This window comes from Salminus brasiliensis, chromosome 12, assembly GCF_030463535.1.
Source record: "Salminus brasiliensis chromosome 12, fSalBra1.hap2, whole genome shotgun sequence".
Lineage (NCBI taxonomy): Eukaryota > Metazoa > Chordata > Actinopteri > Characiformes > Bryconidae > Salminus > Salminus brasiliensis.
The window spans coordinates 12,647,969-12,674,639 of record NC_132889.1 but is presented as its reverse complement, the minus strand read 5'-3'; the positions used below and the strand labels follow the sequence as shown (position 1 = coordinate 12,674,639).

Below are 26,671 nucleotides of genomic sequence, written 5' to 3'. Positions count from 1 at the left end.
GTTCGACATTGTACCCATGATCTCAATGCCGTAAAAAAAAACAAAACATGCATGCCGTTTAGGACTAAAGCCAGCGTTGAGCCTTGTAAGACGGGGTGCTTTAGTGTGCCTTGTGTCTGACAGTGTCTCCCTGCTGTGGGATCGATGTGCACCACATGTCGATTTCTAGCCGAAGCCCAGTGAACAACTGTCCCTTGTGTTTCACAATTGGACACAGAACTACAGACTCTTTCTTTTTGTGTAAAAACAAAAGGTCCAGGTGTACAGTGTCCTCACACCTGTCTCACTGCTGCCTTGCGTTTCAACTGAAAGAAGTGGGGGGGGAGAGAAAGAGAGAAAATAAAAACAAGATGGTGCAAGCGAAATGAAAGTCAGAAGTATTTGCACTGGCGTGTGTGTGTGTGTGTGTGTGTGTGTGGCGTGACCACAGAAAGTGCAAACGCAGTTCACTTGGTTCAGGGAAGCTTTGCAGCCGTGTGGCTGCCCAGTGTTGAATGTCACACTTAGGAGGAGAACGACAGACAGTCCTAGACTGAGAGAGAGCAAGACAGAGCGAGAGAGAGAGTGAGAGATCTGCCGTAGTCTTTAATGACAGAGTCTTGGAGAGCCCCCCCCCCCCCCCACACCCAACCCCGATTGTCAGACCTTAATTAATGAAGCTCGGGCTGCAGAATAAACATCCTTCCAATAACACGGAAGGCTTGGCTTTCTTTTAGGGAGCGGAGGAAGGTGATAATTACATAAAGTCTTTTTTTTTTTTTCTCCTCCCTCACCGCCTGTCAGCATTAATAAGCATTCTCATTTATGCCAATTCATTTAGGATTCAGAAGAGGGAGAGGGAAAAAATGGGTTTTTGTTTAAACAAGACATTTTCTCTCTGGTTTCCTTGCGAGAGGAGAAAAATCAGCGTTGCAGCATGCTGTAGGAGAGTCTCGCAGAGTCGCTATGGTGTGTGTGTGTGTGTGTGTCTGTTTTCTCCCCATGTGTGACGCCTGGCATCGTAATCCCTTTTCACAGTGCGGTCTGGCTGTGCCCGATAGCAGCAGGCTGCTCAGCGCTGGGCAGGGACTTCTCTGGGTGGGGATTGCGGACACCGCTGGGGTGGTGCGGAGGCTCGTTCAGCCGTTAATCCGGCCGCGACGAGAGACGGAAGGCGCTGCAGCTGCAGCCTGGCCGTGTCGCCGAGCGCTGACGCTTACGCCAGCGAGTGTTCATGGAGAAAGACGAGCGAGGATTCTTAGTGACTGACAGGGGCCAATTCAGCACATCCAGAGCTCCGCGCTCGGCCTGAACGGGACAATGCAGCACCTGGGGAGGGGGATTTACTGGGATCCTGAAGCTTTTGCCCCAGCAGCAATCAGCAGAAAAATGAGAATCCGGCAGACAAAGTAGGTCTCGCTCCAGCCGGAGGTGTGCGAGAACGGGGACCTTAAGACAGATCAAGATTGGGGGAAACCAAGCATGCGGTTGCATCGTCGTAGGCTGCTGGCATCGTGTCCGGGTGTATCAATGAAGCCTTTCGTACGACGGTGGATGAACCCAAAGATTAGCGCGAGCCGAAACTTTAAAGTAGAGCAGCTCAAGGGCACCACGTGCAACTGCACTGTGCATCCGGCTGCTGATTTTGCCACTAAATCACCTTGCCCCAGTGGAGACGCTATGCTTCTTGCTTCCAAATACAAGTGTGCAGCTGTAAATAGCCCAGAGTAAATAGAATTTGAGAAAAAAGAGAGAAGGAGCGAGAGTGAGAATTGTGAGGGAGCGTGAGCGAGTGACAGTAGAAAAAAAAAGGAGGAGGGGCAGGTAGAGCTGCCTGTCAAGAGCACTAATTGAGAAAAAGTGACAGAGTAATGTCGACAAGGCAGAGGGAGAGGAGAGAGAGAGAGAGAGAGAGAGAGAGAGAGAGAGAGAGAGAGACGCAGAAGGGAGGAGGGGCAGTTGCAGCGCTGAATGTCGCTCCTCGGAATTGTTAATTGAAAGGAAGGGATGAAGCTTGGCACGCGCAAGGAGTGAAGGGGGGGGGGGGCAAAGCACATTTATCAGACTGAGTAAAGGCACCAAAGATATGCTTGGGTAGAGGGACATGACAATGACATGAGAAAGAGAGAGCGAGAGAGAGAGAGAGGGAAATGCAAGAGCATGAAGGAAACAGAGAGACAGAGAAAAAGTGAGAGAGAGAGAGAGAGAGAGAGAGAGAGAGAGAGAAAGAGAGGGAGAGAAAGAAGGGGAGGGGATGGCAGGCCTTGCGTTTGGCACAGTTAAAGCCGTAATTTGGACACTGGCCAGCTGGCTTCCAGCCCTGTGGGCTTTCCCTGTGTTTCTGAGATTTTGATTTTCCCCCTTTTTCAAACGGAAATCAAATCTGGTTGGTGTTTATGGGCTCCACTGGTCAGGCCTCATGTTGTTGATTTCATAAGCCTATTTATTACATTAGCGTAAGGTTAATATAGCCGTAATCCACCAACTTGGAAAAGGTGGCTTGGAAATGAACCAGAAGGCCAGAGCGGCGTGTAAGTTCATTCCTACTCCTGGCCTCTGCTTACGGCAGGCTGTGGCTTCGATTTCTGTCCCCACCTAACGTCTTCCCCACTCTCCTGATGGCACTCTTTATCAACATGTCACATTCCGCAACCGGGAACAGCACCCAGGAGGATTTGGGACTGGTAGGTACACACACACACACACACACACACACACACAGAAGACTCTGGATGCTGAAGCCTGCTACATGGATTTCAGTAACTGGAAGATGCTTGTAGCTTGAAGCTGCTCTCAGTGTTGCAACATTGAATCTATCAAATGCAGGAGAGATCTCAATACAGTTACAGCCAGCGGATTCAAACAAATAGGTACAAGAGGAAGGCCTTCAAGGGACCGGTTCGAATCCGGGGGAAAAAGAAGAGAATTCCACACATACTCATAGACCGTATGCAGCCATGGAGCAAAGGAGAAGCTGGGTAATTGTGCCCCTCACTTTGATGACTTGCTTTCAATGCATAACGGGAAAAAAGACAATATGCAATTATTGAGAGAGAGAGATCGAGAAAGAGAGAGAGAAAGAAAAGAGCACGGCTGATGAAGAGCCGGGATTCAATCACGCTCCCTTAGCGTTCTACACAATTAAACTGCAATAGAGATAATAGCCCATCATAATAATCCTGCTCATAATCATCCTTATTACTTTTAGTAATGTCACTATTATCGCCGTCTTTCTTATTAATGCCCCCTTTCTTCAAAAGGAGATGACTGACACAGATACCGCCAGCGTTTTCTGCTTCACCCAAGCTGCTCCAGCAGGTTAAAGGTACTCTGGCACACAACCATCTGTTCCTAGCAAAACTAGCCTGAGTTCTTCCGGAGGCCTCGGCCCTCACCAAGGAGCAATTGTCAAAACGGGCAGTGGTTTAGCTGCTGGCTCAGGAACCATCTACATTTGCAACCCTTAGCACCGACCACAATAACCTCCTCAGAGTTTCTACCTGCTCAATACGTCGTGCATACAGGGAATTACATCCTAAAGTTTACTGCTGTTCATGAAAGACCACCGAAAAATATAGTTTGATACCCAGTTCAACATTACGGAGGCTTGAAAACCAGTAATAAAGTTGTTGTTGTTGTTGACACACACAAAAACAGAGGATGGGCCAGGGTGCCACAGCAACTCTAGGGCATGAGGACAGTGCTGGGCCCTGTAATTACCAGGGCTGAGTTTCCGGATTACACAAACGACACTGGGATGAGCTCCTAATGGTTTACGAGCGCTTGGCACGTTCAAACGCGGCCAGGGACCAACACCCCCCTCCCCCCAAAAACTCTGAACCAGCTCAGAGTGGCACTCGAGCATGCCTGGGCAGCTCTGTGTCTCTGTACTTGTCTTCCTGTCTCTGTCTCCATCTCTCACACTAGCAGCTTTCTTGATCTGTCATCTGCCTCAGTGGCGAGCCGGAGTGTGATGGTGGACGGAACTGAAGCGAGAGGGAGCTGAAGGGAGGGATGGGCGGTCATTGGTTTGGCAGGCCGAGGCACGGGTGGAGCTTGGGTTCCGGAACGAGAGGCAGGGCGGGGTGGGAAAAGCCACACAGGCTTTCACATGACAGCTGCGACCACTGTGGACTGTGCAGCGCTTTTATTGCCTCGAGTGTGTGTGTGTGTGTGTCTGTGTGTATGTGTTTGTGCTTATGAATTGTGTGTGTGTGTGTGTGTGTGTGTGTGTGCTGGGCAGTGCAGAGCTGACATTCTTGCTGACGTGTATGAAAGACCACAAGATTCTTTGGCTGAACTTTTGCCCTCTTGTCGCAATCTGGAAAACCACTAGGGTGGGGCCTTTAAGAGAGCGGGAACCAGAAAGATCTAGTGGGACTGTAAACTCAATGAGAAACCCAGCAGACACACAAACACACCTAGGCCTGAAGGAGCCTTTGCCTGTTTTCCTGGCTCTAGCACACGTTATCCAACTAATCAGCTAATCTCAATTCCTGAGATGAAGGGCTTCCTTACAAACACAAAACAATGCAGGCCATGAACCAATGACTTAGACGCAACCCACAAACACATACACACACACACACACACACACACACACACACACACACAGTGCCAGACCAACGTGTGGTGTAGGTGGGCATAGCAGGCAGCTTACCTTCATGCGAATGTGGGAACCAGATCTGGGAGGCGCTGGAGTGTGGCCCCCCACGGTAGGGAGGAGAAGAAGGGGAGGACGGTGGTCTGGAAGGGTGAGGCGGGTGGGAGGGAGGGGAGCCCAGACTGCTGGCCAGAAACGTCCCCATGAAGGAGGCCGAAGAATTGCCCATCAGTCCGCTGCCTATATCCGCACAGAGGGAGGGAAGGAGGGTGGGAGGGAAGAGAGAGAGAGACAAAAAAAATGAGGATTAGGGCTGTAGGTTTGTGCATGAGTGCTGGGTAACAATGGTGGACAACGGTTGACTGGGCATGGGGATTCACCGCCTATCACTGCTCATAGCCAATCGTTTGTGCTTTGCTGGCTGCAAAATGGCACACGATGCTTCAATGATCGCTACTTGAAGACAGAAGCTAAACTCACAGTGGTTAAGACAGTCAATAGATATGTGCATGTTCTACATCAACATATTTGCTGGATGTCTTGCTTGCTAACAATGATCAATTACACCAATTATCCCTTTTCAGTCATTGTTTTGGTGATTTTACGAAAGTATGGATTGGCTCATAAAAAGTATTATATCTAGGGCCTCCGAGTGGTCCAGCGTACTAAAGCAACGCTACTATGACCCGAGGCTCAAATCCTGGCTCACGCTGCCTGCCATCAGCAGCCGGAGTCCAAGAGAGCACAACTGGCCTTCCACATTCTCTCTGAGTGGGTTGATGGCCTCCCTCTCGCTCCACATCATTTCATTGCGATGCTGGCTGGCACGGGAGTATGATAGCCGACACATCTGAGCTGGGTACCTGGCATTTTGGTTGCCCAGTATCACTGCACTGAGGTGGTGGCTGGTTGCATGTATTTCGGAGGATGCATGTGTCAGTACTCACCCTTCCAGTGTTGGGAGCATTACATGTGTTGGGGGAGAGTACTAACAAGTGAAAATCTGAAATAGGGGAGATTCATTTGGGGGGGGGGCCCAAACAGCAGATCATATTTCTCAAAACTCAAGTATATTATATAGTATAATAAGTATATATTATAGGCATATAAAAGTATATAATATAGGCATATTCTTCAATCAAAATAACACCCGCTGTTAAATGTCGACCAGTTTGTCGACCAAAAGCACAAATGGACACAAGCTGCAGTCTGAGTGTCACACTCTATAAGGACACTACACACTCTCCATTTGTCTTTCAAGAGCAATCCAGTAGTAGCTGCACTCCCCACCTACGAAGCAGTGTTTTTACATCTATGCAACAAGTACAGCAGTTCACACTGCTGCCTTAACTGTCAGCATGCTTATCGTTAAAGTGGCTTTCGGAACAACTGCAGGTCCAGTTTACAGAGGCAGAGTTACTTGGCAATTGTCCCCTTGAGCCCGGAGGTTTGTAAGCGCCACAACAACACACGTGGAGTGGAGTACGTGCAGTGGGTCCTTGCGCCAGCAATGCATTAGCCAGTCACTGTCATTTGCCTTTGTGTACTGTGTGTAGGATGTTTCAGGCCTAACCATCTCACTGACAAGAAAACCAACCTCCCAAGAGCATGTCTGATTAGTTCCCAGGTTTGCTAATGATATAAGAAAGAGTACACACACACACACACACACACACACACACACACACACCTAAAGCTGCCCAGGGACATTACGGCCCAAGCCTGGCTGCCTCAGACCAGCACTGGACAGACATCTCATCTCACAGCTGAGCGCACACTCTCTCTCGGTCGCTCTGCCTCTCCCTTACTCCCTTGTGTTTCTTTCCCAATCTCCCTTCCCTCTCCCTCTCCTGCTCCCTCCCTCCATTATCTTCTTTTTTCAATCTCTCATTCTCATGCCCTCAATCTCTCCCTGAACCCTGCTCCACTTCTCTATTATCTTTTCCTCCGCCATACCACCCCCTGTCCTTCTGGAATTTTCGTCTTCCTCAAGCTCGCTCTCACACTTTCTCATCTCCTGCCCACACCAGACCTAAGAAGCAAGGAACGAAAACACACTCCGAGACGCAGAACCGGGGGCTCCGGCCTCGGCCGCCGATCGACACTCGATAGCCTGATTCATTTGGCCCCTACGGCTGCGGGGAGACTAACAAAATCATACAGCCTCCATCTGCAGGCAGGTAAACACTTTGTCTTAATTATAGGGAACGACACAAAGATGTATAGACTACATTACCCTGTACCCCGAGAGCTCTCACTCCACTCTCAAAGGGTTCCTGTTTGCCTTGGCCCTGTAATAAATGTAGCTGCGCCGCAATCTGCTCCGCTCCCGTTCCGCTGTGTGTTTAACTAGACAAAGATGAGTAATTGACCATTCAGAACAACGCCTCTGTAACTGCCCGCTGATTGGCCATTATCTGTTATGGGGAGTATGAGCGGGAGAAAACATACTGATTAAGCACGGCTTAAACTGTGTTCCCATTATCCCGCCAGCTCTCTTGACAAAGAGACCCAGGCGCCTGTATATCCCTTCCCCAAAGTCAGAACCGCAGAGCCAGTCCCATTAATATGTATGAGTGTGCATGCGTGCATGTGTGTGAGAACGTGTGTAAACAATCCACATGTATGGATCGTAGTTGCTGACACTGAGGATTACATTACGCTACACACACTGCATTAAGCCGCCCAGTTCACTGGGGAGGTAGTTCGACTGATGCTTTTTCATCAAAATACTGTGATAAAAAAGGATTTCTTTGACATGATGGAAATTTCTATGGTTACACCTGGTCGTTCGTTTCGTGATTCATAATTGAGCATTAGGATTATATCTGGATAGGGATTTTTTTAAGCACCCAAGACACATTTTCAACAGATTACAATCTCACCGCTCAAATCAGTTTAGGAGGTGGCCTAGATGCATTTTAGCCACATGGTTTACATGTGTAAACCTACTGAAGGCAGCTCTCCACATTAACGGTTGGATACCATTGGTCTGGACAATCTACACATGAGCAATCTACACAAGGTCACCAGGCCCAATGTTAAGTGTCAGCAATCAGGGTATAAATCCCCCTAGGGTTGCGTTGTAGAGCAGTAGAACTGTGCTCAGTGACGGAGCTCCTTTCCATATCTTGGTCTGATGACTTTGAGAAGCATGTGATTCCAAACTAATCATCCAACATAAGTAGCTTCCTCCTCCTTCTTTAACAGCTCAGCCATGTCTGCACTCACGTAGATCTCATGTTAGAGCTATCCTACTCGATTTCTTCAATGATTCCATGGCTCTGATTCTAGTCCCGCTGTAGAGTGTGGGGACCGCAAAATATCGAGATGGGACGCTGCTGTATCTCAGCTCAGACGAAAGTCCTGGTTTCATCCTATAGTTGCTCCCATGCAGAGCCAAAGTGCCTCCATACACTAGCTTTTACTGTACTTCCAAATTCCGCCGTTTGCGTTTCGTCAACATTTCGAAAATTGGTCTTTGATCTTTGATGATCTAAGAATCTAATCCTGAAATACATGTACACTCCATGCACACTCTCTTGCTATGTGCTATACGCAACTGTCTGCATGTCCACTTCGCTGCCAAGAGCTTTGGTTGGCAGCACTCACACTTCTCAAATCCATCACTGGCTTCGCCACATCACACAGAACTTCTTCTAGAACTGCCATGCTTGCATAAATTTGAGAACTCACTCTACAATAAAATACACTGCTCTCCTTCGCACTCGACACGTGACCTCTAAAGCTTCCATGGAAGAGACAAAAAAGTAGCTTTACCACAAACCCAGTGTCTAACCATTTGTATGAGGCTAGAGCAGTGCTAAGGAAAAAGCCAATGAAATGCGTTAGCCCTGTCGAGGGCAATCACATTAACCGGTAGAGACTAAAGCCAGCCACAGATACAGCCCTAATGTACACACTCCAAAGTGCAGTTATGTCCCCTGGCAATGGCACAGGGAGGGGTATGGGTGGGTTGTTGTGTACCACACTGGCACATGCAGAGGCAGAAGCAGAGGGGCATGCTTTAATTATGATGGTTGGAGGAAAGGACAACCAAATACTGCCTCACCCCTCCTCCCATGCCTCCTTTGACAGCTGTGGGCGCCACCTTGAGGCAGGGGTGTGGGCCGATTAGGGTTCCAGACAGCAGACAGAGGGTCACCCCCCCCCACCTCTCACCCATCCACATTAATCAACTAATTATGCTGCATTATTAACACAGCAAAAACCAGAGAGAGCGAGAGAGAGATGTTCTTGCTTAATTATTAGACATTTTTAAGTGTTTCACTTACTCTTACACTTCCCCTGTAAAATGACCTCTCTCTTGCACACAGACACACACACACACACACACACACACACACACAGTCTTAAACTCTGTCGAAGGCCCAGTAGCAACAGCCTCCAACAGCCACACCACTACTTTCACATCACTCTCCCCTCTCCTTGCCTTAGCTCACTCTCCAACCCCAATGAGCCAGTCCCACATACACCCGCACAAACACACACGTGTACACCCAGGCCGAGAGCGGAGCAAAGTAGCTGGCTAGGGGCCGCTGCCAAGGAAAGCAAGGCAGTGGAGTCTAGCACAGGTCCAGGGTGCGAGAACACGGATGGGGCCCACGCCGCTGTTTGTTTAGCAGCTTATTAAAAGGATGACACAGGCTTCGCCAAGCTTGCCGCGGCTAAGCCAGCCCTCGTAATGGCCTGTTCTCCCCCCCACAAGCCACCCCGCCCCCCGTCCCCCGTCCCGACCCATCTTCTTCAGACCACGTTTATTTACGGCTCTGGTAGAGGGCCCTAAGCTGTGCCAGCGGAGTGCTTCTGTGGACGCTTAAGAAAATCGGGTCATGTGCATCCTAATCGGCGCCGAACCCTGACAGAGATGGAGATTAATCCTATTATAGAATTAAAGGTGGGGGAGTTGGGAGGGGGAGGGGGGGCTGTAATCACACTCCCTTACCTCTGTGCAAAACACACACACACACACACAAATGTGTACACTCAGTTCCAATCAGTCAACCCTTTCAAAGGGGCTCTTGTTCTTACAACCATAGTCGAAACAACACCTCCAATAACAGTGTTCACATTCAGCTGTCTAAGGCACATCCCTGTTTTTCAGACACACACTCATGCTCTGTAGGCATCTTCACACGCCCACATTTTCAATGACCAATGTGATAATCAATCCAGCATGTCTGTCTGGGGAATGGACAGTAGCCCTAACAGTCGTCACACAGCAGAAGACAGCAGGAGCAGCAGTAGTCGTTCTCTCACTGGCTCCAAAGAGGCCTCCAACTGTGCAGATGTCAGATGAGGACAGGAGAGTTAAGAGTGACGGCAGCAAGTGGGAAACGAGTCAGTTGAGGCAGTCTATTCAGCCTAATCAGGGCAGTATGCCTGCTTTTTAGCGGTAATGGTGGTCATTTATGGATCAAAAAGCACAATGTAAAAAAGCAGCTTTCTAGTTTAAGAGACGTTTTCTAGTTGACAGAAGTGACCTAAAAGCCGACTGGCAGTTAAGACGCTACTAATGCTTAGCAACAGGGAGAAGCGCAGCTCAAAGCAGTCTTCGAAAAATGCAGCAGTCTGAACCCCCACACCCGAGAAGATGGATAAACTTGTGCTCCCATTGGCTGTAGCTAGTCACAGCACTAAGTGAGTATTTCGATATTTAACCTGCTAGATATTTGTCCGGGGCTTGAGCGGAATGCCAATTTGCCTCTGAGGTTTTTGTTGCCGATCTCCAAAACCAGTTGCCGACCCGAAAATCTGGGCTATAGTCGTGTAACGTGGCGTCTGAGAAGTGCCACAAATGTAGAGCCAATCAGCGAAATCCTACAGTCCGCCATCCCACCTGGCCAGTTATTCTGTGCTGAGTATGGTCTGCTAATCACGCTGAGGAAACCATGCTGAGTTTGTAAACACTCTGTGCCAAACCGCATCCAGGTGGATATGCCACTGGAACGGTTCCTCCGTACAGTGGAAAAGAGGCTTAAAACATGCAGGGAAAGGCTATTTCAGGACAGGGTGTGAGGAACACTGGTATTTGGTATTGGAGGTACTCAATGTGTTTTTTTTTTGTTTGTTTTTTTACAACCATTTTTGTGGTCTTCCCAACCATGGTTATGCTTTGAATTGGGTAAGGAGAACTGGTCCAGCATCTGCATAGACAAGCTAGTCAAATAGGGAGCATAAGACATAGCATTTGCAACCTGAATCCACTCCAGGCACTGTCATGATAACCATACTTCAGTGCCACACACCTGTTCACTCACGTTTAATCACAGCTGACTTCATATTCACACTACAAGACAAACCAGTAAAGACACAGATTGGTTTCAATGGAAATAAAACTGGCGATGCTGGAATCAATGCTGGTATCGCCACACCTTGTTCTGAAGTATAAATTTATGGAAATCTTTGGTTTTCGGTTGAAGGCAATGGTTATACATAAACCCATGACATGCGTAACTGGATCTTTGCCTGGTTAAAGGTTCCATGGTTCTTCACTATGGTGACAAAACCATCCCCTGAAAGTGGTTCATCCACAGCATTGCTCAAAAGAAGACCTTGGACCTTGTGTAGAAGTGCTACCTTCCAATATGGCATGGCTGTGCCAATGAGAACAGCATGAAGACAACTTCGCCGGCGGCAGATGTGACATTTGGAAGATCTGACTAGTTCACACACACGCATGCTCTTAAATTTCCCGGTGACACATACTCCCAGACACACACACATACACACAGATTAAAAACATCCACCATATGAACCTGAAACGGTGAGCACAGGGGAAAATGTGTACATTTGGACCTCATCCACCCTGGGTTCTCTAACATGTGGCGCAAGCTCAGGAAGCTCTCAGCATGCCGGTGCGATCCAAGAGAAACAATTGTCTTGGTTCCACAAGCTTGCCGCTGGAAGCCAGCCGCCGCGCTACAGGAGGAAAGAAATGGACTCTATAGGTGGCGAAACTCTGCAAGAGCAAAACAACAGCGAGGCTGACTCAGACTCACCCAGCAAAAACATCCCGCCAGCGTCGTGCGAGTCACACAACCCTCTCTCCGCTCTCACTCTTCTATCTCCCTCCCCACCACCCAAAACAGATGTTAAGTAGAGGGTCGGAAAGCGAAGTGGTAAATCACGGCGCCTCACGCTCCCATGTCCCAGAGAGCGAGAACCAGATGAGCCGAGCTGGGGCCCCAAGACAAGCGGCTCGTGCTCTAACGGCAGCTAACTAGTGCTTCCTCGAGTCTCTGAAGACGGAGCGGGGCGGCCGGCTGGAGCTTCTCGCCCAGCGACTCGGAGCGCACTTCCTCGCTGTAAAAAAGCAGAAGGAATTTCAAATGGCTACTAAAGTGGGGGGATTTCCTTATAACAGTCAAAGTCATCTTGAACGCATTAGACCAACTGGTAGCCAAACATTCTTGTTGGTTTGGAGCCGGCTGGGGACGACAAGCTCCGTTTTTGGAACGTCCTGGGAGGAGGACGGCTAAAAAGGAGGTGGACCCCCTCCGGGGCTGAGTCTGTGTGTGTGTGTGTGTCGGTGTGTGTTGGTGCATGTGTGTGCGTGTGTGTTTTTAGAGGGGGCGGAAAAGCTGTCTGATCAGAACCAGAGTAAGCAGAGTTGGAGCCGTTCCAACACATGAGTGGGAAGAGAGCGAAGAGGGGGGCGAAGCACACGCCTCCAACACTCCGCTCTGCATGCTTGTGGAGTGAGTTTTGGTGGATGTGGTCAGTCCGGGGGTGGCGACGAGAACGAGGGAGGGAGCGAGCGAGTGAGGGAGGGAGTGAGGAAGGGTGTGTTAGCAACCGTAGGCCGGACCATGAAGAGAGTGGGAAACGGTGAGAGCGGTAGAGCGAGAAAGGCACTAGAGGAGATAGACGCTGAGGAAGTGTGTGTGTGTGTGTGTGTATGTGTGTGAGAAAGAAAGAGAGGGAGAAAGCTGCGGCCACTTGTCCTAGGGTTGACAGCCAGTGTTTGTGCAGCGGCTTGGTGGTTAGCCACTCGCACTCAAATCAAAGAGGGTGGGGTAAAGAAGCGCCTCGGACTTTGTAGTCTAATGTAAATAGAGCAAAAAAGAGAGGGAGAGCAGAAGGTCAGCCGAGCCTCGTTTTCAAACAGTCTGTTTACATTAGCTGTTTACATGAGTTGACATGACTGGGATAAGGATGCTCAAACCTCAACAAACCAAAGAAATCCAAAAAGTCCCCAGTCCTGACCAATGGCCTCTTAAGGTGGATGGAATTAAAGCCTTATGGTAGGATGTTTAACCCCTCAAAGTTCTCCGGAACTCCAGCAGTGTCCAGATAAGTCTGTACATGTGTCCCACAACCCAAGACCATAATAACCACAGACTATAAACACATTAGAACAGGCCAAAAAGTGAGCTAAACCGACGCTCTCGGTTTAGGCCTGTGGTAGCGATGTGACGTTTTTGGCGATCGGATCATGTTCGGATTTCACTTGTCCGCATTAAAAAAAGCCAAGTGTAAACACCCCTCCATCGATCGGATCACTCAGACCGCATTCAGAGGTTGTCAGACACGGATCTCCTCCACATTCAATACAAGTATAAACCGAATGTGTTTCCTGTGATCGGATTCCGCCAGGCAAGCGGAAATCCGGCTGTGGAAAAAAAACACTTTAATATGAGTAATAATTACTGTGGATCTTGGCTTCTCCCTCGCCCTCTCTCTCGTGTGTGTTAGTGTGCGCATCTGTTCCCTTGCAGCTTAATCACATTTTCTGATAGAGGCGTTATAGGAAGGCGAGAACCATCCACTGTTCCATTGTTGTAGAACCCGCACCGTTCCTCTAAACCGTTCACAGCGTTCACACGTTGGTGTGTCTTGGGTTTTTTTTTTTTTTTTTAGGGACATGGGAAAGAAAACTCGGATCTCATTGGGTCTCGCTGGGGATGCATTTTAATGACAAGTGTAAACAGAATGCGGTCAATCAAAGTAGATCCAGACACTGTCCGGATACGAAACGCATGTTTATGCCAGATGTAAACAGGCCATATATCTCAGATTTACTTTATTCTGATCGTCTGCTGGTGGTTAATCTGAAGCATGAGGTCTTTAGTTCTACCACGAAAGCCCTAGCCAACGGGAGAGCTTGCTTGGCTATGGCTACCCTCACAACACAGGGGGCAAAATCCTGATTGGACTATTTGTATTTAGCATTTTAACCATTTAAGCTATTTGTGGTCAACAAACATGAGCAATGATACATGATTAGCTATGTAATATTTGCACTGAATGGACTTTAGCATTAACACTGAGCTTGTGTCCTACACTCACTTGCATTCTCATAAGTCATGGCCTGCTGTCCTGCTGTGTGCGCATCTGTTCCCTTGCAGCTTAATCACATTTTCTGATAGAGGCGTTACAGGAAGGCGAGAACCATCCACTGTTCCATTGTTGTAGAACCCGCACCGTTCCTCTAAACCGTTCACAGTCTCCAGGAGCAGGACAATTTTGCGGTTTACAGGAAGTACAATGGTAATAACGTACACGTTGGTGTGTTTTGGGTTTTTTTTTTTACATGGGAAAGAAAAGTTGGATCTCATAGGGTCTCGCTGGGGATGCATTTTAATGACAAGTGTAAACACTGTCCGGATACGAAACGCGTGATGTAAACAGGCCATACATATCGGATTCGTTTTCCATTCAGCCTTTTAAAATACGAGCGGACATACAAAGTTAAGGGGCGACACGGAGGGCCTGCAGGTAGGGTGTGTGCCACACAGCTACAGGAGCCAGAGGCTGTGGGTTGGATACAGGCTCCGGTCGCTGTCTGTAAGAACTTTGGGTTGTTCTCCCAGTGTTTGTGTGAGTTTCCTCTGGGTGTTACGGTTTTCCCACACCTCCCAAACACAAACGGTAGGTTGGTAGGCCATAATAAATGAAGTGAATGCGTATGCGGTACCCTGTGATGGACTGGCTCCCTGTCCAGGGGGTATTTTTGCTTTGCATCTGATTAATCTGGGAAGGCTCCTGACCCGCTGCGACCCTACCCAGGAAGAAGACGGATGAATGGATGAATAGATGCAACGCAGGGAGAGTATACACTGCATCCTGGGGTTAATTGGTAACTAATTGGCTGTTGGCTGTTGTCAGTGGTGGGAATCTTCTTATTTTGATAAGAATTATCATTCACTACCATACTTAGCTTTAGATATCTTCTTGATTATGTAAAAATACCTCCATTAAGTAATATTAAGTATTAAACTAATGAATGAAATTTATGATATTGGTATAGACCTAGAAATTGCATATGGTGCACCCTTAGTTGTTACTGAATAACTGATCCTAATTATAGTGAGCCTTAAGACATGCAACCAAATAACAAGCATAGACTGTAAGCAGTTAAAGGGGTTAATGGCTGTGAAATGGCTCCAGTCAGATAGACAGCTTGCTCTCGAAAACTTGATCATGACAGGCGTCTGATATCCGCGGAGTCGGCCAAGCCAGGCTCATATGGACTGTGTGTGAACGCATGTGTGAGAATGTGCAAGAGCAAGCGTCTGTGTGTGAAACGAGAGAGTGGGGGGGTGGACACATCTGCAGGCCTGACAAGCAGGACATGAGGGAGCACATGCGGCGCTCTTCTACCTACTGTGCCAGCCTCGGTCCCCGGGGGCACCAGGCTTCAGCTTTACCACAATTAATCATTTATAGGGGCCTGTCTGCACACACAGCTTTCTCATTGTCAGGAGCTCCAGCGTTTGTCGCTCTTGTGCCAGCAGCCAAACGGCAAACGGACAGTGTTTTTATGGGTTCGGTAAATATTGGTGGTGGGGGGGCTGTGCTGGGCTGGGCTGGGCTGGGCTTGGCCGCCATGGGATAGGCCTGAGCCGGGGAAGATATTTGCAGAGGAGGAGAGCGGCAGGAAGTTTAGCCTCTGAAGGACAATGAGAGCTTTCACAAGAAGACACCAAAGGGCCTGAGGAGACGGAGAGAAAGCGCTGGCTTCTAAATATTCACCTAATCACTATTCCCTTCATTGTGCTGCTACATCCCCTATTATGTGGCACACTGTTACAGGGGAAAGGAACAGAACTTGATTCAGGGAATAAACTGGATCCAGTTCGGTTTACGTGGGTTTGCTCATCACTCTGCCACAGCTGTCACATTCCATTGCATATGACACAGTGCACTATGGGTATTCTCTGTCTGCTAGCTATCAGTTGTCGTTTGCATGTTACGCTCTTTAAAATAAAGGTGACAAAAAGAGGTTTTGAAGTGATGCCATGGAACAACCACTTTTTTTCCTTCCCTAAACCATGACAATCTCCATGGACCGTCCCTCAAAGAGCTGTTCCTGTAAGTCTATTAGAGCTGGCTTTTTGGCCCTGCTATATAAAAAAAGCTGGTGAACAACATTTCCTGATGTAAACTTAAAACAGACTTTAATGTACTTTCTACCTTGAATCACAGCGTAACAGTGTCTGTTTCAGTAAAGAGCCCTGGCACTGAGCTGCTGCCGGTGTTTTCCAAGAACTGATTGAATCCTGGTGCGGCTACAGCTCGAATGTTCAGTAAGTGACTGTGGGACTTCCAGAAGGTCTAGACTGACGTATTACTGGACGAAACTGATCCCACCTGCTGGAAATCATAACATAACTGGTTGAATCATCTTTCGATTTCTAATTGTGTTGGTGGTTAATCTGAAGCATGAGGTCTTTAGTTCTACCACTAAAGCCCTAGCCAATGGGAGTGCTTGCTTGTCTATGGCTACCCACACAACACAGGGGGCTACCTAACTAGCTACCTAATATTTGCACCTAATATTGAGATTCTGCTAAACTAAAATGATATACAATGTATAACCATTGATTATGTCCAAGTCAACAACCTTTTAATAACCTTCATTCAGTAACCTTTATTTTTACCATGTATTGAGATGCCCTGTTCCTACTGTTCTGTCCTGGGGCTGCCCGACCTGACTCTCCATTCCCCTTATGCCTGCTGTGATGCGCTCCTGCTCTGGATCCTTGCATTGATTAGTTCACACCAGTAAATACCGCAGATACGACTGTGTAACCTGAATGGACTTTAGCATTATCACTGAGTGTCCTACACTCACTCGCATTCTCATAAGTCATGGCCTGCTGTCCCGTTACCCCTAGCATTCCCTTATCTCACGCTGTCTGTCCTGTTATTTGTAGGGCTATCCAGTGGCGAACCACTGAAGTCTTGATTTCCTCTCATTCTGAGGGAGCTTTTCCTTGCCACTGTTGCCTCTGGCTTGCTTTAAAAGAGGCTCGGACCAGGATCTCTGGAAAGCTGCGTTGTGACAGTAATAGATGAATAAATATAGATATAATATTTATAGATAGGCTATGTAAATGGACTGTAACAGCACACTGGATATTCAATACTATGTTCAATATAATTCTATGTCTCTTCTCTATGTTCTACATAGCCCTACCGCTATGTTCCCTAAATAGTGTTCTATGTCCTGAACCTCCCAGCATAGCCAGGGAGGCGCAAAGCAAGAATATATGGGGGGAAAAAAAGAGACAGAACAGAAAAGAGAAAGTCAGAAATGTACGAGAAAGAGAGACAGACAGAGATGACAAGTGCTGAGTCATGGCCTGTTGTCACGGGGATGGAGGTTCTCCATACACACACACATGGTGGAAAGAACGACAGTAAAGGTTTGGACACAGGAGGTGTAATGCCAGTGCTGTTACACACACATACACACACACGCCCCCACACACACATGCCATAGTGAGTCAGGACTGCACAGAACCACTTGGCAGCAGCGTCCAAGTTCTGGGAGCGTGTGCAAAGCCGAAAGTCATCACAGCATGCTCTCACACGCCCACCATTACTACATACCTCACATCACAGGAAGACCATAACACTCCAGACTACTGCCGTTTGGCTTGGACCCCTACTCCCCACACTCCCCCTGCCCTGTTTTCTCTTCAAACACCCAGTGTTGTTCTTCCAACCCACTTTCACTTTATTAAATTCTGCTTTTCACTCTCGCGCCCTGCTTTTTCTTTCTTTTTTTTTTACATTTGTCTTTTTTTTCCCCCACCTACAACTGCCTGCCGTACAAAGCCACATGAAAGACTTCTGCTAAGTGGAGATAGCACAAAGATCGGTGATATGGAGATAAGAGGAAGCGTTTGAGTCGTTGGTCTGTTTTGTCTGACTGCACCTTTTCCTCACGTGGGCCAGTCACCTACATTCAAATCCTGTGTTTCGACGCTGTGAAATTAGGACTGGCAAGGTATCTCTCGCATCCCCTGTTATATCACACAGGCTAAACTATAGCATCTCTCACATATGCAAGCCAGAGGTTTACATACCAAGGACCAAGGTCACTTAATCTACTCCCAGGAAACCTGCCAGAAACCTTTACAGCAGCTACTTTAAAGCCTTTTTAAGTCATGCCAAAATATTACCCCTAGTTTGATGATGATGATGATGATGATGATAATCTGTCATAGGAATAGCATATCACAAGTGTTAACCCCACCACCTTTCCCATGGAAGACTAGGGTTCCATGGCCAGGTGAGCACAAGTGATCCTCGAGGAACTTTTGGACGTTCTTCAGTTTGAAACTGTGGAGGAACCTCTTAAGTGGTGCAACAGCAGTTAGTGCAAGAGCAGCTTTTTCTTGAAGGTTCCTCAAAGCACCACAGTTTCAAATTGAAGAACCTCCAAAAGGTCCTCAAGGATCTTGTCCACCAATATGTGTCCTTTTGCATATTTCTCACACCAAATGGTTTCAGTTACTCGTTCATTCAGACAAGGAGAACATGAATAAACACAAACGGAGTTCATTTACTAAGGGAAAAATGTTTTCCAACACCTATATCACTCACGTGAAAATGTAACTGCCCCCTAAAATGAATATCTGGTTGTAACATCCTGCATCCTACAACTACTGCAACCAAACACGTCCTATAACTGGAGATGAGTCTTTGGCATCACTGTGGCTCACTCTTCTTTTCAGAACTGCTTCAATCGAGCCACATTAAAGGGCTTTCGAGCCTCGACTGCTCATTTAAGGTCCTGCCAGAGCGGCTCAATGTGGTCTTATTTCCTTTAAGCCATTCAGGGGTGAACTTGCTCGTTGTCTTTCTGCATAAATAAACTGCACTTCCTCTTTAGATCACATAATGATGACCAGACATTCTCGTGAAGATTTCTGGTTTGATGGTTTGGGATGGTGCTGGATGTGATGGTGATGGATGTAAGCTCTGGTGAGTTGTGGTGTTGCAGTTCCATTGTACCATAGAGTTCGTCTTTGTGGCAGTTGCGGCAGCACTCTTGCAGTAATTATGGTTGTCTGGAAACATCTGAGAAGATACACTACCGTTTTTTCACCTTTTGGAGATAATGGCTCTTATAGAGGTGTCCTAGAGCCTTCGAAAAGGGCTCTGATATTTCAGCACCTGTTATTCTCGCCTCTTCTGGAATTTCTTTTGATTGCGGCATGGTGCGCTGCTTGCTGAAGCCTTTTAGTCTACTTCACTTTGCTGAAAAGCTGCTATTTAAGTAGGCTTAGGCACTATAGTGTATGGTCTCCTTAGTATTGCACTGTAGTGAATAGGCTGTACCTGTCTGTAGCAGTGGATTTCTCTTTTAACAACGTCTTGAAACATCTGCTGCACTGAATTCACATTGCCTCCCTACCTTAACAGGAGCTTGAAATGAATGGCTGAGCTGGGTCCAGGTCTACTGTCTGAAGCAGAGTGTGGATCATGGGGAAAATGTGGGAATGGCCTGCGTGGGTCATGCTTTTTGGCAGCTCCCTCACTTCTTAGTTGTCAGCTACAAAATTAATTACTGTGGAACTGCTCTACGTTATAAACATAGAGTCTAGTAGCGCGTTGTGTCCCATCGACTGCTAATGTAGCCCACAAATTGCCAGCTTCCTTTGTTAACATTTATTCCTAACTAAGACTGCCAACAGCAGGGTTTTTACTGAGACTCTGTACTAAAATCGCATACATCTAGACAACAGGAGTTTTTAGCCCTGATCATTAGTTTTGCACGACTAGGCCCCAGTGCTGCCAGCTTGACCATGGAATAACAGCTTCCTCAAGGCGAATACTGATGTTGTAATGTTGTGTTTCAGAACCCTTGTCTGAAAGATATGCGCTACCTGAGGAGTTTCTGTACCCTGTACATGTTTAAATACCCCCTTAACCACTGCAGCTCATTGGTAAGTTAGTTACTCGCAACTCAGCTCCATCCGATACTGCTAAACACACACAGCCACACACACACACACACACATACACACATAAAAAGAGCCTCCCACAGCTGCGTCAGCCCCATCTCCCTACAATCCAATCTGCTCCCTTTCTCATGCTGTTCCCACTGGCACGGTGAGGGGAAAATCCGATTTAGCCGCCCACAGGGCCCGTGCAGCAGCGCTGATATGGAAAATGATTTCAGAGAGCTGTTCAGGTCCATAAACGGTGTTTCGGTCCCCTCTGATAATGACACACTTTTTTTCCCACCATCCCACAGTCCACCCAGGGAAAGAGGGAGGCCTCTCCCAGATGGATGCGTAGATCCCCTATCAGCACGCTAGCAAGATACGAAACCTCCTCCGGACTTTGCGTTGAGGGAAGCTGTCCTTTCGGTGCGTATCCAAGAGCAATTTCGAGATCACTCTTTTAATAGTTAAGTTCAAGACTGGGAGATGTGGACCGAGTTCAGCATAAAATAGGGCCTGCAGCCCTTTCAAAAAGCCCCCTTCTTCTTTAAACACTGCAACAAACCAGCAGAGAGTGAGAGAGCGAACCAGAAAGGCTGTTCTTAGTTGCCTGGTTTTACTTTTACTGGCTAATAGGACAAAGACTACACCCGTACTGGGATGAAAGTCATGCTATCTTCCACTGACAAAAACAGACAAAATAGTTCCCCAGAGTCCTGGGGTGTTGAGGGATGGAGTACAGGATTCGGCAGAGCGCTCCCTTCCCTTCCAAGTACCCAACCTGTGCTCATCAACAGCGTGCACGTTTCTGTCTTCAGTGTAGGTGGAGTGGGCCATTCTTTGCCGTTCCCAGAACGCTGAGAATACTTTTTGCTCTGCTCCATCCTTAAGAGCTGCCATCTGTTTGAACCGAGCCTTGCTTGAGTCATAGCGCGCCTTACAAAAAGCAAAAAGCGGCTCCCACAGCTCTCAGATACCTCAGCAACAGGATTTCACATGGTTCCCTCGTTCCACTGGTGAGGAGCAAGGGGGGGGTGGGTGGGGGGGATTTTACGGCTCTGGATTGTTTCACAAGTGTTGTTGCCCAATCCACTGGCTTTTCGGTGCAGACAGGGGTGAACGGCAGCGTGGGATATGCTACGTGTCAAAAGCCAAACAGGCGCAAGACAGGAAGTCTTGGAGGGGACTCTGTTTGTTGGAGTCTGAGAACGCAAGCGAGATGCTAAGGCACTGAGGCAGCACAGTCGTTGGGAGCTGGGAGAAGACTTGTGCTTTTTTAATAGGTTTCTCATCAGCTTCTGAACGTAATTGGGAAATTAGAGAGTGGTGTGATCTGCAGATTTTGCTAGCCTCAGGCTCACCGCAAGAGCCTGGAGTGGGCAGAGAGCTCTCTGTGGGTGTGGGCACTCAAGAGTGGGTGGGTGTAACACAAGCCTTTGACTACGTACGCTGACGCCACACAGGAGGCCGTAAAAGTGCATGAGTGTGTTTTAAGAGACGCTTGTATCCATGGCTCACATATGCGCCTGCTCCACATCAAAGAACCCCCCCCCCCACCCCACCCTCTCTGCAATGAAGACCTGGGTGGTCTCTTCCAACCACGTGATCAATAACGGTGAGCAAGCAGGTAACCATGGAAAATCCAACAACTCAGCTCGGCCTACACTCTTAAAAAAATAAGGCTTTCTAAATGGATCTTGGCTTCGATGTATGGTTCTAGGAAAAAAAACTTCAATTGATACCAAATCATTGAATTTAACCCTTTAGACCCCAACAGAATTGTAGAACATCTGGATTCTTGATATAGGTACTGGCCTTACTGATCACCACTTCTTTGATTGGAAAACCAAACCAGGGGATAGAAATAAACACAGAGTGGTTGGTCCAGTGAAAGATGAACACGGAAACTGTAAGGCCATTATAATGTCGAATATACCGTTCTGCCCAGCTACAATTCTGCAAGGCTCCCAAAAGTCTGATAGAGAGATACTTAATAGTCAAAAATTTAGATAACTGAAAACTATGTAAACTAGTCAAATATGCTTGTTTGGCACGTGGTGGGAGGAAGCTGAGACTGTCCGGCACTCCGGACTGAGACTAGTTGGAAAGTGGAAAATACAGAGAACACAATCTAGATAACTGCTTTCTCTGGTTTGTACAGGCTATGAACTGCCTCTGTAAATGAATGCATGTTGGAGTGTGAGAGTGGGTGGGTGGGTGGCATTCTACCCTGTTAAAACGGTTAAAAGACCCTTGAGGAACTTGGAGGTTCTTCAGTTTGAAACTGTGGAGGAACCTCTTAAGGTGCTTTGAGGAACCTTCAAGAAAATGTTTTAGAAGAAAAAAGGTTCCTCCTTCTGAAGAACCACCAAAAGTTTCTCAAGGATCTTCTGCTTTTAACCAGTTTCGCTCGTAATGGAAAATAAATTTGGTTCTGATTTGTGTCTGAATCGTTTGACTGAACACTGTTTTAAGTTCTGTAAGAGGATCTCAGCTTTGCTGGAGCATTTATTGTAAAAAGAAATGCATATGGGGCTCAGAGTGGTCCAGCAGACTAAGGCACTGCCCCCCATGATCAGAGGATTGCTGGTTCAAATCCCGGGTCATGTCATCAGCAGCCAGAGCCTGAGAGAGCACAACTGGCCTTGCTCTCCTCCACCTCCGGCTGCAGTTCGAAATGAGGAGGCGGCTGGTTGTGAATGTGTCAAAGAAGGCATGTGTCACCCCCACCCTCCCGAAGTCATGGGAAAGTGCTCATGAGTGGGTTGGGTAATCTAAAATTTCTCCCTAGCATCATATTAATTCCCACCTTTTGTGTTCCATAACAAAGTTTCCACACCAAGGCCCGAGGTTTCCTCCCTTTAACTTGGCCATGTCTCTTGGTCCTAACTCAAAGTTCTCTCAGAGTTCCCATTTCCTTAAAGGCTGCTCTCATCATCATCATTTCCTCATGGCATCGTCCTAACTATGAATATTTCTATAAAAAAATATTCAAATGTCATTGGTGTAAAAGATCACTGTAAGTATTGTGTTTTCAGTCTAAACCAAGTGTGACCTCAGTCAATTATGGCTGTCTACAGACTTTAGGGTCTGTAGGCTTTAAAGGTTCTTCACCACTGCGTGTCTCATTTACAAAAAACACTGGTCAAAGAATCCTTCCTCTGAATAGCTCGTAAGGGAGCGGAAAGTGGTTCTTCTGTGGCATCGCACCAAATAATCATTCTTTACACCTCTTATTTTTAAAAGACCAGAAAGGCTCCATTACACACAAAAAGACACACACACACACACATATATATACTTAAACCCTGCAGGGAATGAAACATTTACATAGGCGCTTACAGCCACAATCACTACTACGTCTCAGTATCTCCAGAGAGGCCATTCTATGGGTAATGGATGATCCATGGAGCAACACTACATAAATCTACTGTGTGCTACTCTGGTGTGCTTTTGGAGTCTTCAGGGTTGATTTACTCAACAAACTCTCTCTGCCCCCCTCCACTTCCACCCCTCTCTCTTTTTTTCTTTCCTTTTTTTTCCCCGCCAACTCAATCAGCCACTCTTCTTCTCGGTTTGCCTGCTCCGTCCGCGCTCGCCATCTCTCATCTCTCTCTCCATATTCTCTCCTTGCCACTCTCTCTCTCTCTCTCTCTCTCTCGGTCTTGCTCATATTCCTGTCCTCCCTATTACCTCCCCCTCCCTTTTTGTTCATCAGCACCTACTTACAAATTCCTTCTTCCCTCTCAAAGCTCTCCCTCTCTCTTCCCTGTCTCTCTTTCCTCTTTGGCTCATTCATCAGTTTGGCTGGAGTTTGGGACTCGAGAGGCTAATGAAGGCCCAGTTTTTTACAGCCAGCCGTGGTTCCACCCCTTTTGCTCTGTCCGAATGCCACGTAAATCAGCATCCTAGCATGCAAGTGGCACAAAGCTGGAACGTCCTGCTTTAATGTGTCGCCCCAGCGCCCTTCACAAGTACACGCACAGGCTTGCGGGCGCGCACACACACACAGACACACACACTTTTACAATGTCAAAATGTGGGATCGTACATACATCTCTTATGTAAAATATTTACCTATGTACAGACTGTACAGGCTTAATAGCTGAAGGCCCAGTTACACTGGCTTTGCTCAGAAAATGCTCTTAAGCTAAATTCCCATGCAAAACAACCTAATGTAGCTATTTCCTCCCTACTGGCTATAAATCAACACATTAAGCAGATTTTATTATTCTATTTAGTTTTGTGATTTTATCTTTTTATGGCAGGCGAATGAGCCAGCACGCTAGTTGCAGGGCCAACCACAGCAGTTACCTACACCTTTAAGTAAAACGCAGCGCACTGCACTATATTGTAAATATACTCAAAGAAAATAACCGTCCGACAGAATCACCTTCACTTTAAAGATTTTACTGCCTATGGTAGACTCGACAGCCAGCCTGCTAATTGCTAAGGTGGCTCCTTGGCAAAGTACAGCTCCGCAGACAAACGGCAAGGCTTCAGGTCCAGTCGTCGACATACCAATTTCACACAGACACGCAAAGCACAAATGTCTCGGCTGACTGCAGCGTTAGCCTTACCATAAACAAAACTCTGACCTTTAACCCCAGTAAGACTAAGGATTTTTTTGTAGACCCTGGCCAGGGTTAAACAGGTTAACCCTGTTTGGATTTGGATTACTGTATAGAAAACACTATTATAGGGAACAGAATTCGGCATGGCAGTGTGTTATGTGTGTGGGTGAACACACCGCTATGTGACAACAGATGAAGCTCAGCGAGAATCTTCGAACTAATGCAGTGAACTAGGGGGTATTCCATGGCTGCTGGTGGTGTTCACGGCCTGTAAATTGACAGACAGAACCCCAATGTAGTGCACTAAATAGTGAATAGGGCACGGTTTGGAACACAGTGAGTCTCAGACCAGGCTCTTATCAGTAGAGTATTAAAAGCACACATAAATCCCAATTGCTCCTGCCAGCACCCCCAAGGTTTCAGCCCATCAGCCAAACTGATCTCCAGCAACTGAACAAGGAGAAAAGGAGACAAGCTACCCTTGCAGAGGCAACCAGCAGATAAACCAGCCAAGCCAAGGTTATGACACGTGGAGACATTAGAATTTCATGAGAGTACATGGGATGCAGAGGATATCTGTTGGTTTGTGAGTGTGTGTGTGTGTGTTTATGTGTGTGTGTGTGTGTGCAAACATTTGCTTTCCAACACAGATCATTAAGCTACATTCAACACTTCGCTTCTTCACGGACAATGTCGGCATGGTACTGGTCCTGTCCCCCCCGCTAAATGTCATACACATCTGGGCTGTTCCTAAAGGCAATCAGAATCCCAGTGTCAGTGTCAGGGAAGAGTACTAACGATTGGGTTGGTTAATTGGCTAAAATCTAAAATTAGGGAGGAAAATAATTCTATAATTGTAGAAAACTACCGTTATAATTATAATATTATAATACATAATACAGTGGAAAACTAACTGAAGGTTCTCATAGAGTTCCCATCGTCTTACAGGCTCCTCACATCATCATCACCATCATCATCAGAAATTTTTTAGGGGGGGGGGCACAGAACAGGCCTAAAACCCCTAATTTCTCCCTAACTTCCTTTGAATTCCCACCTTTTGTGTTCCATAACAAAGTTTCCACACAGATTAGACGTTAGTTGACGCAGCACGTCAGCAGCAACTATCTTGAAAAGCGACAGTGGGTGTAAGAGTGGAGAGACAGTGCAATAGCTGAATATATAGCTTGATATACTTGAAAGTGGACCGTGGAAGGCTTCTGACATTGAACAGTGTTCCAAAGGACAGCTGTTGTGACAGTTGTTGTGACAGTTGTTGTGGTTAGGGCTCGGATATGGATCATGCACGTGCCGTTAATGATGACAAATGTGTGTATTTTCTATAGGGATGCACTGATCTGGCTTTTTCAGTTACAATACGGATACTCATGCATAAACTTTGCGGTGGTTGGTGTGGCGCAACAGATAAGATCACTACCCGCCAGTGAGCTCCCTCACCACATGGGAGACTGGGGTTTGATTCCCGGACTAGGTGACTATGCTGCACTACACCAATAAGTGGAGCAACTTACACTACATTGGCCCACCTCTGTAATACGAGTAACCTTGTAAGTCGCTCTGGATAAGAGCGTCAGCTAAATGCTGTAAATGCAAATGCAACTTTGCATATCGGTCGACACTCGATACTAGTCCGATACCATTGCTGAATTAATAAACCATATACCTCACCATGTGGGAGAGACTTAAGGCATCAGGATTGACTTAAACATTACTGTATATAATCTAACAAATGAACATATAGATATAAATGTACTAAACTGCCATTTGTAAATTATTTATTTATTATTTATCCGATACCCGATAAATTTGTTAATACTGGGGCCGATATCTGATCCTAATATCGGATCGGTGCATCTCTAATTTTCAAGGCAGCATAAAGACAACTATGAATCACTTACAAGCATGAACATGAACAGACAAGGCTAAGATCAGATCTGAGCAACAACAACAACAACAAAAAGGAACTGAGCGATAAGGTTTGTCATGTGAAAGTAGCCCTAAGCTGCGGTCACACTGAACATGAGCAGTTCAGAACAGGTGCAAACAAGGTAGGGCTGGGAAAACGCTGCACAGTTAGCACATTAGCAGTGACGAATTTCTGCAGCAGATACCGATACAGCAGGGGGGTTGCAAGCCAGCTAGTCAACCAGATCTATCAGCTAACTCAGCTGTCTGCCATTGGTAGCCTGAGAGTCCGAGAGACCACAATTGGCCTTGCTCTCTCCTCAGCTAGCTGATGCTCTCCTCCGCTGCATCGCGGTAGGTTAAAAAGAGGCGCCGGCTATGTGTCA

The 26,671-nt window shown here is 47.1% G+C and overlaps 1 protein-coding gene across 5 annotated transcripts in view; it reads right to left on the bottom strand.

The window, feature by feature from the left end:
- The window catches only part of bahcc1a (BAH domain and coiled-coil containing 1a), a 199,164-nt gene that overhangs the window by 36,532 nt on the left and 135,961 nt on the right, over nt 1-26,671 (bottom strand). For 4 of the 5 annotated variants that reach the window (XM_072692868.1, XM_072692865.1, XM_072692866.1 and 1 more), the window contains one exon: nt 4,640-4,822. In XM_072692868.1, the coding sequence (XP_072548969.1) occupies nt 4,640-4,811 (172 nt within the window). In that variant the 5' untranslated portion in view covers nt 4,812-4,822. Of the gene's footprint in view, nt 1-4,639; nt 4,823-11,604; nt 11,962-26,671 lie in introns of those variants that run through there. The other variant, XM_072692867.1, reaches the window with a different exon arrangement.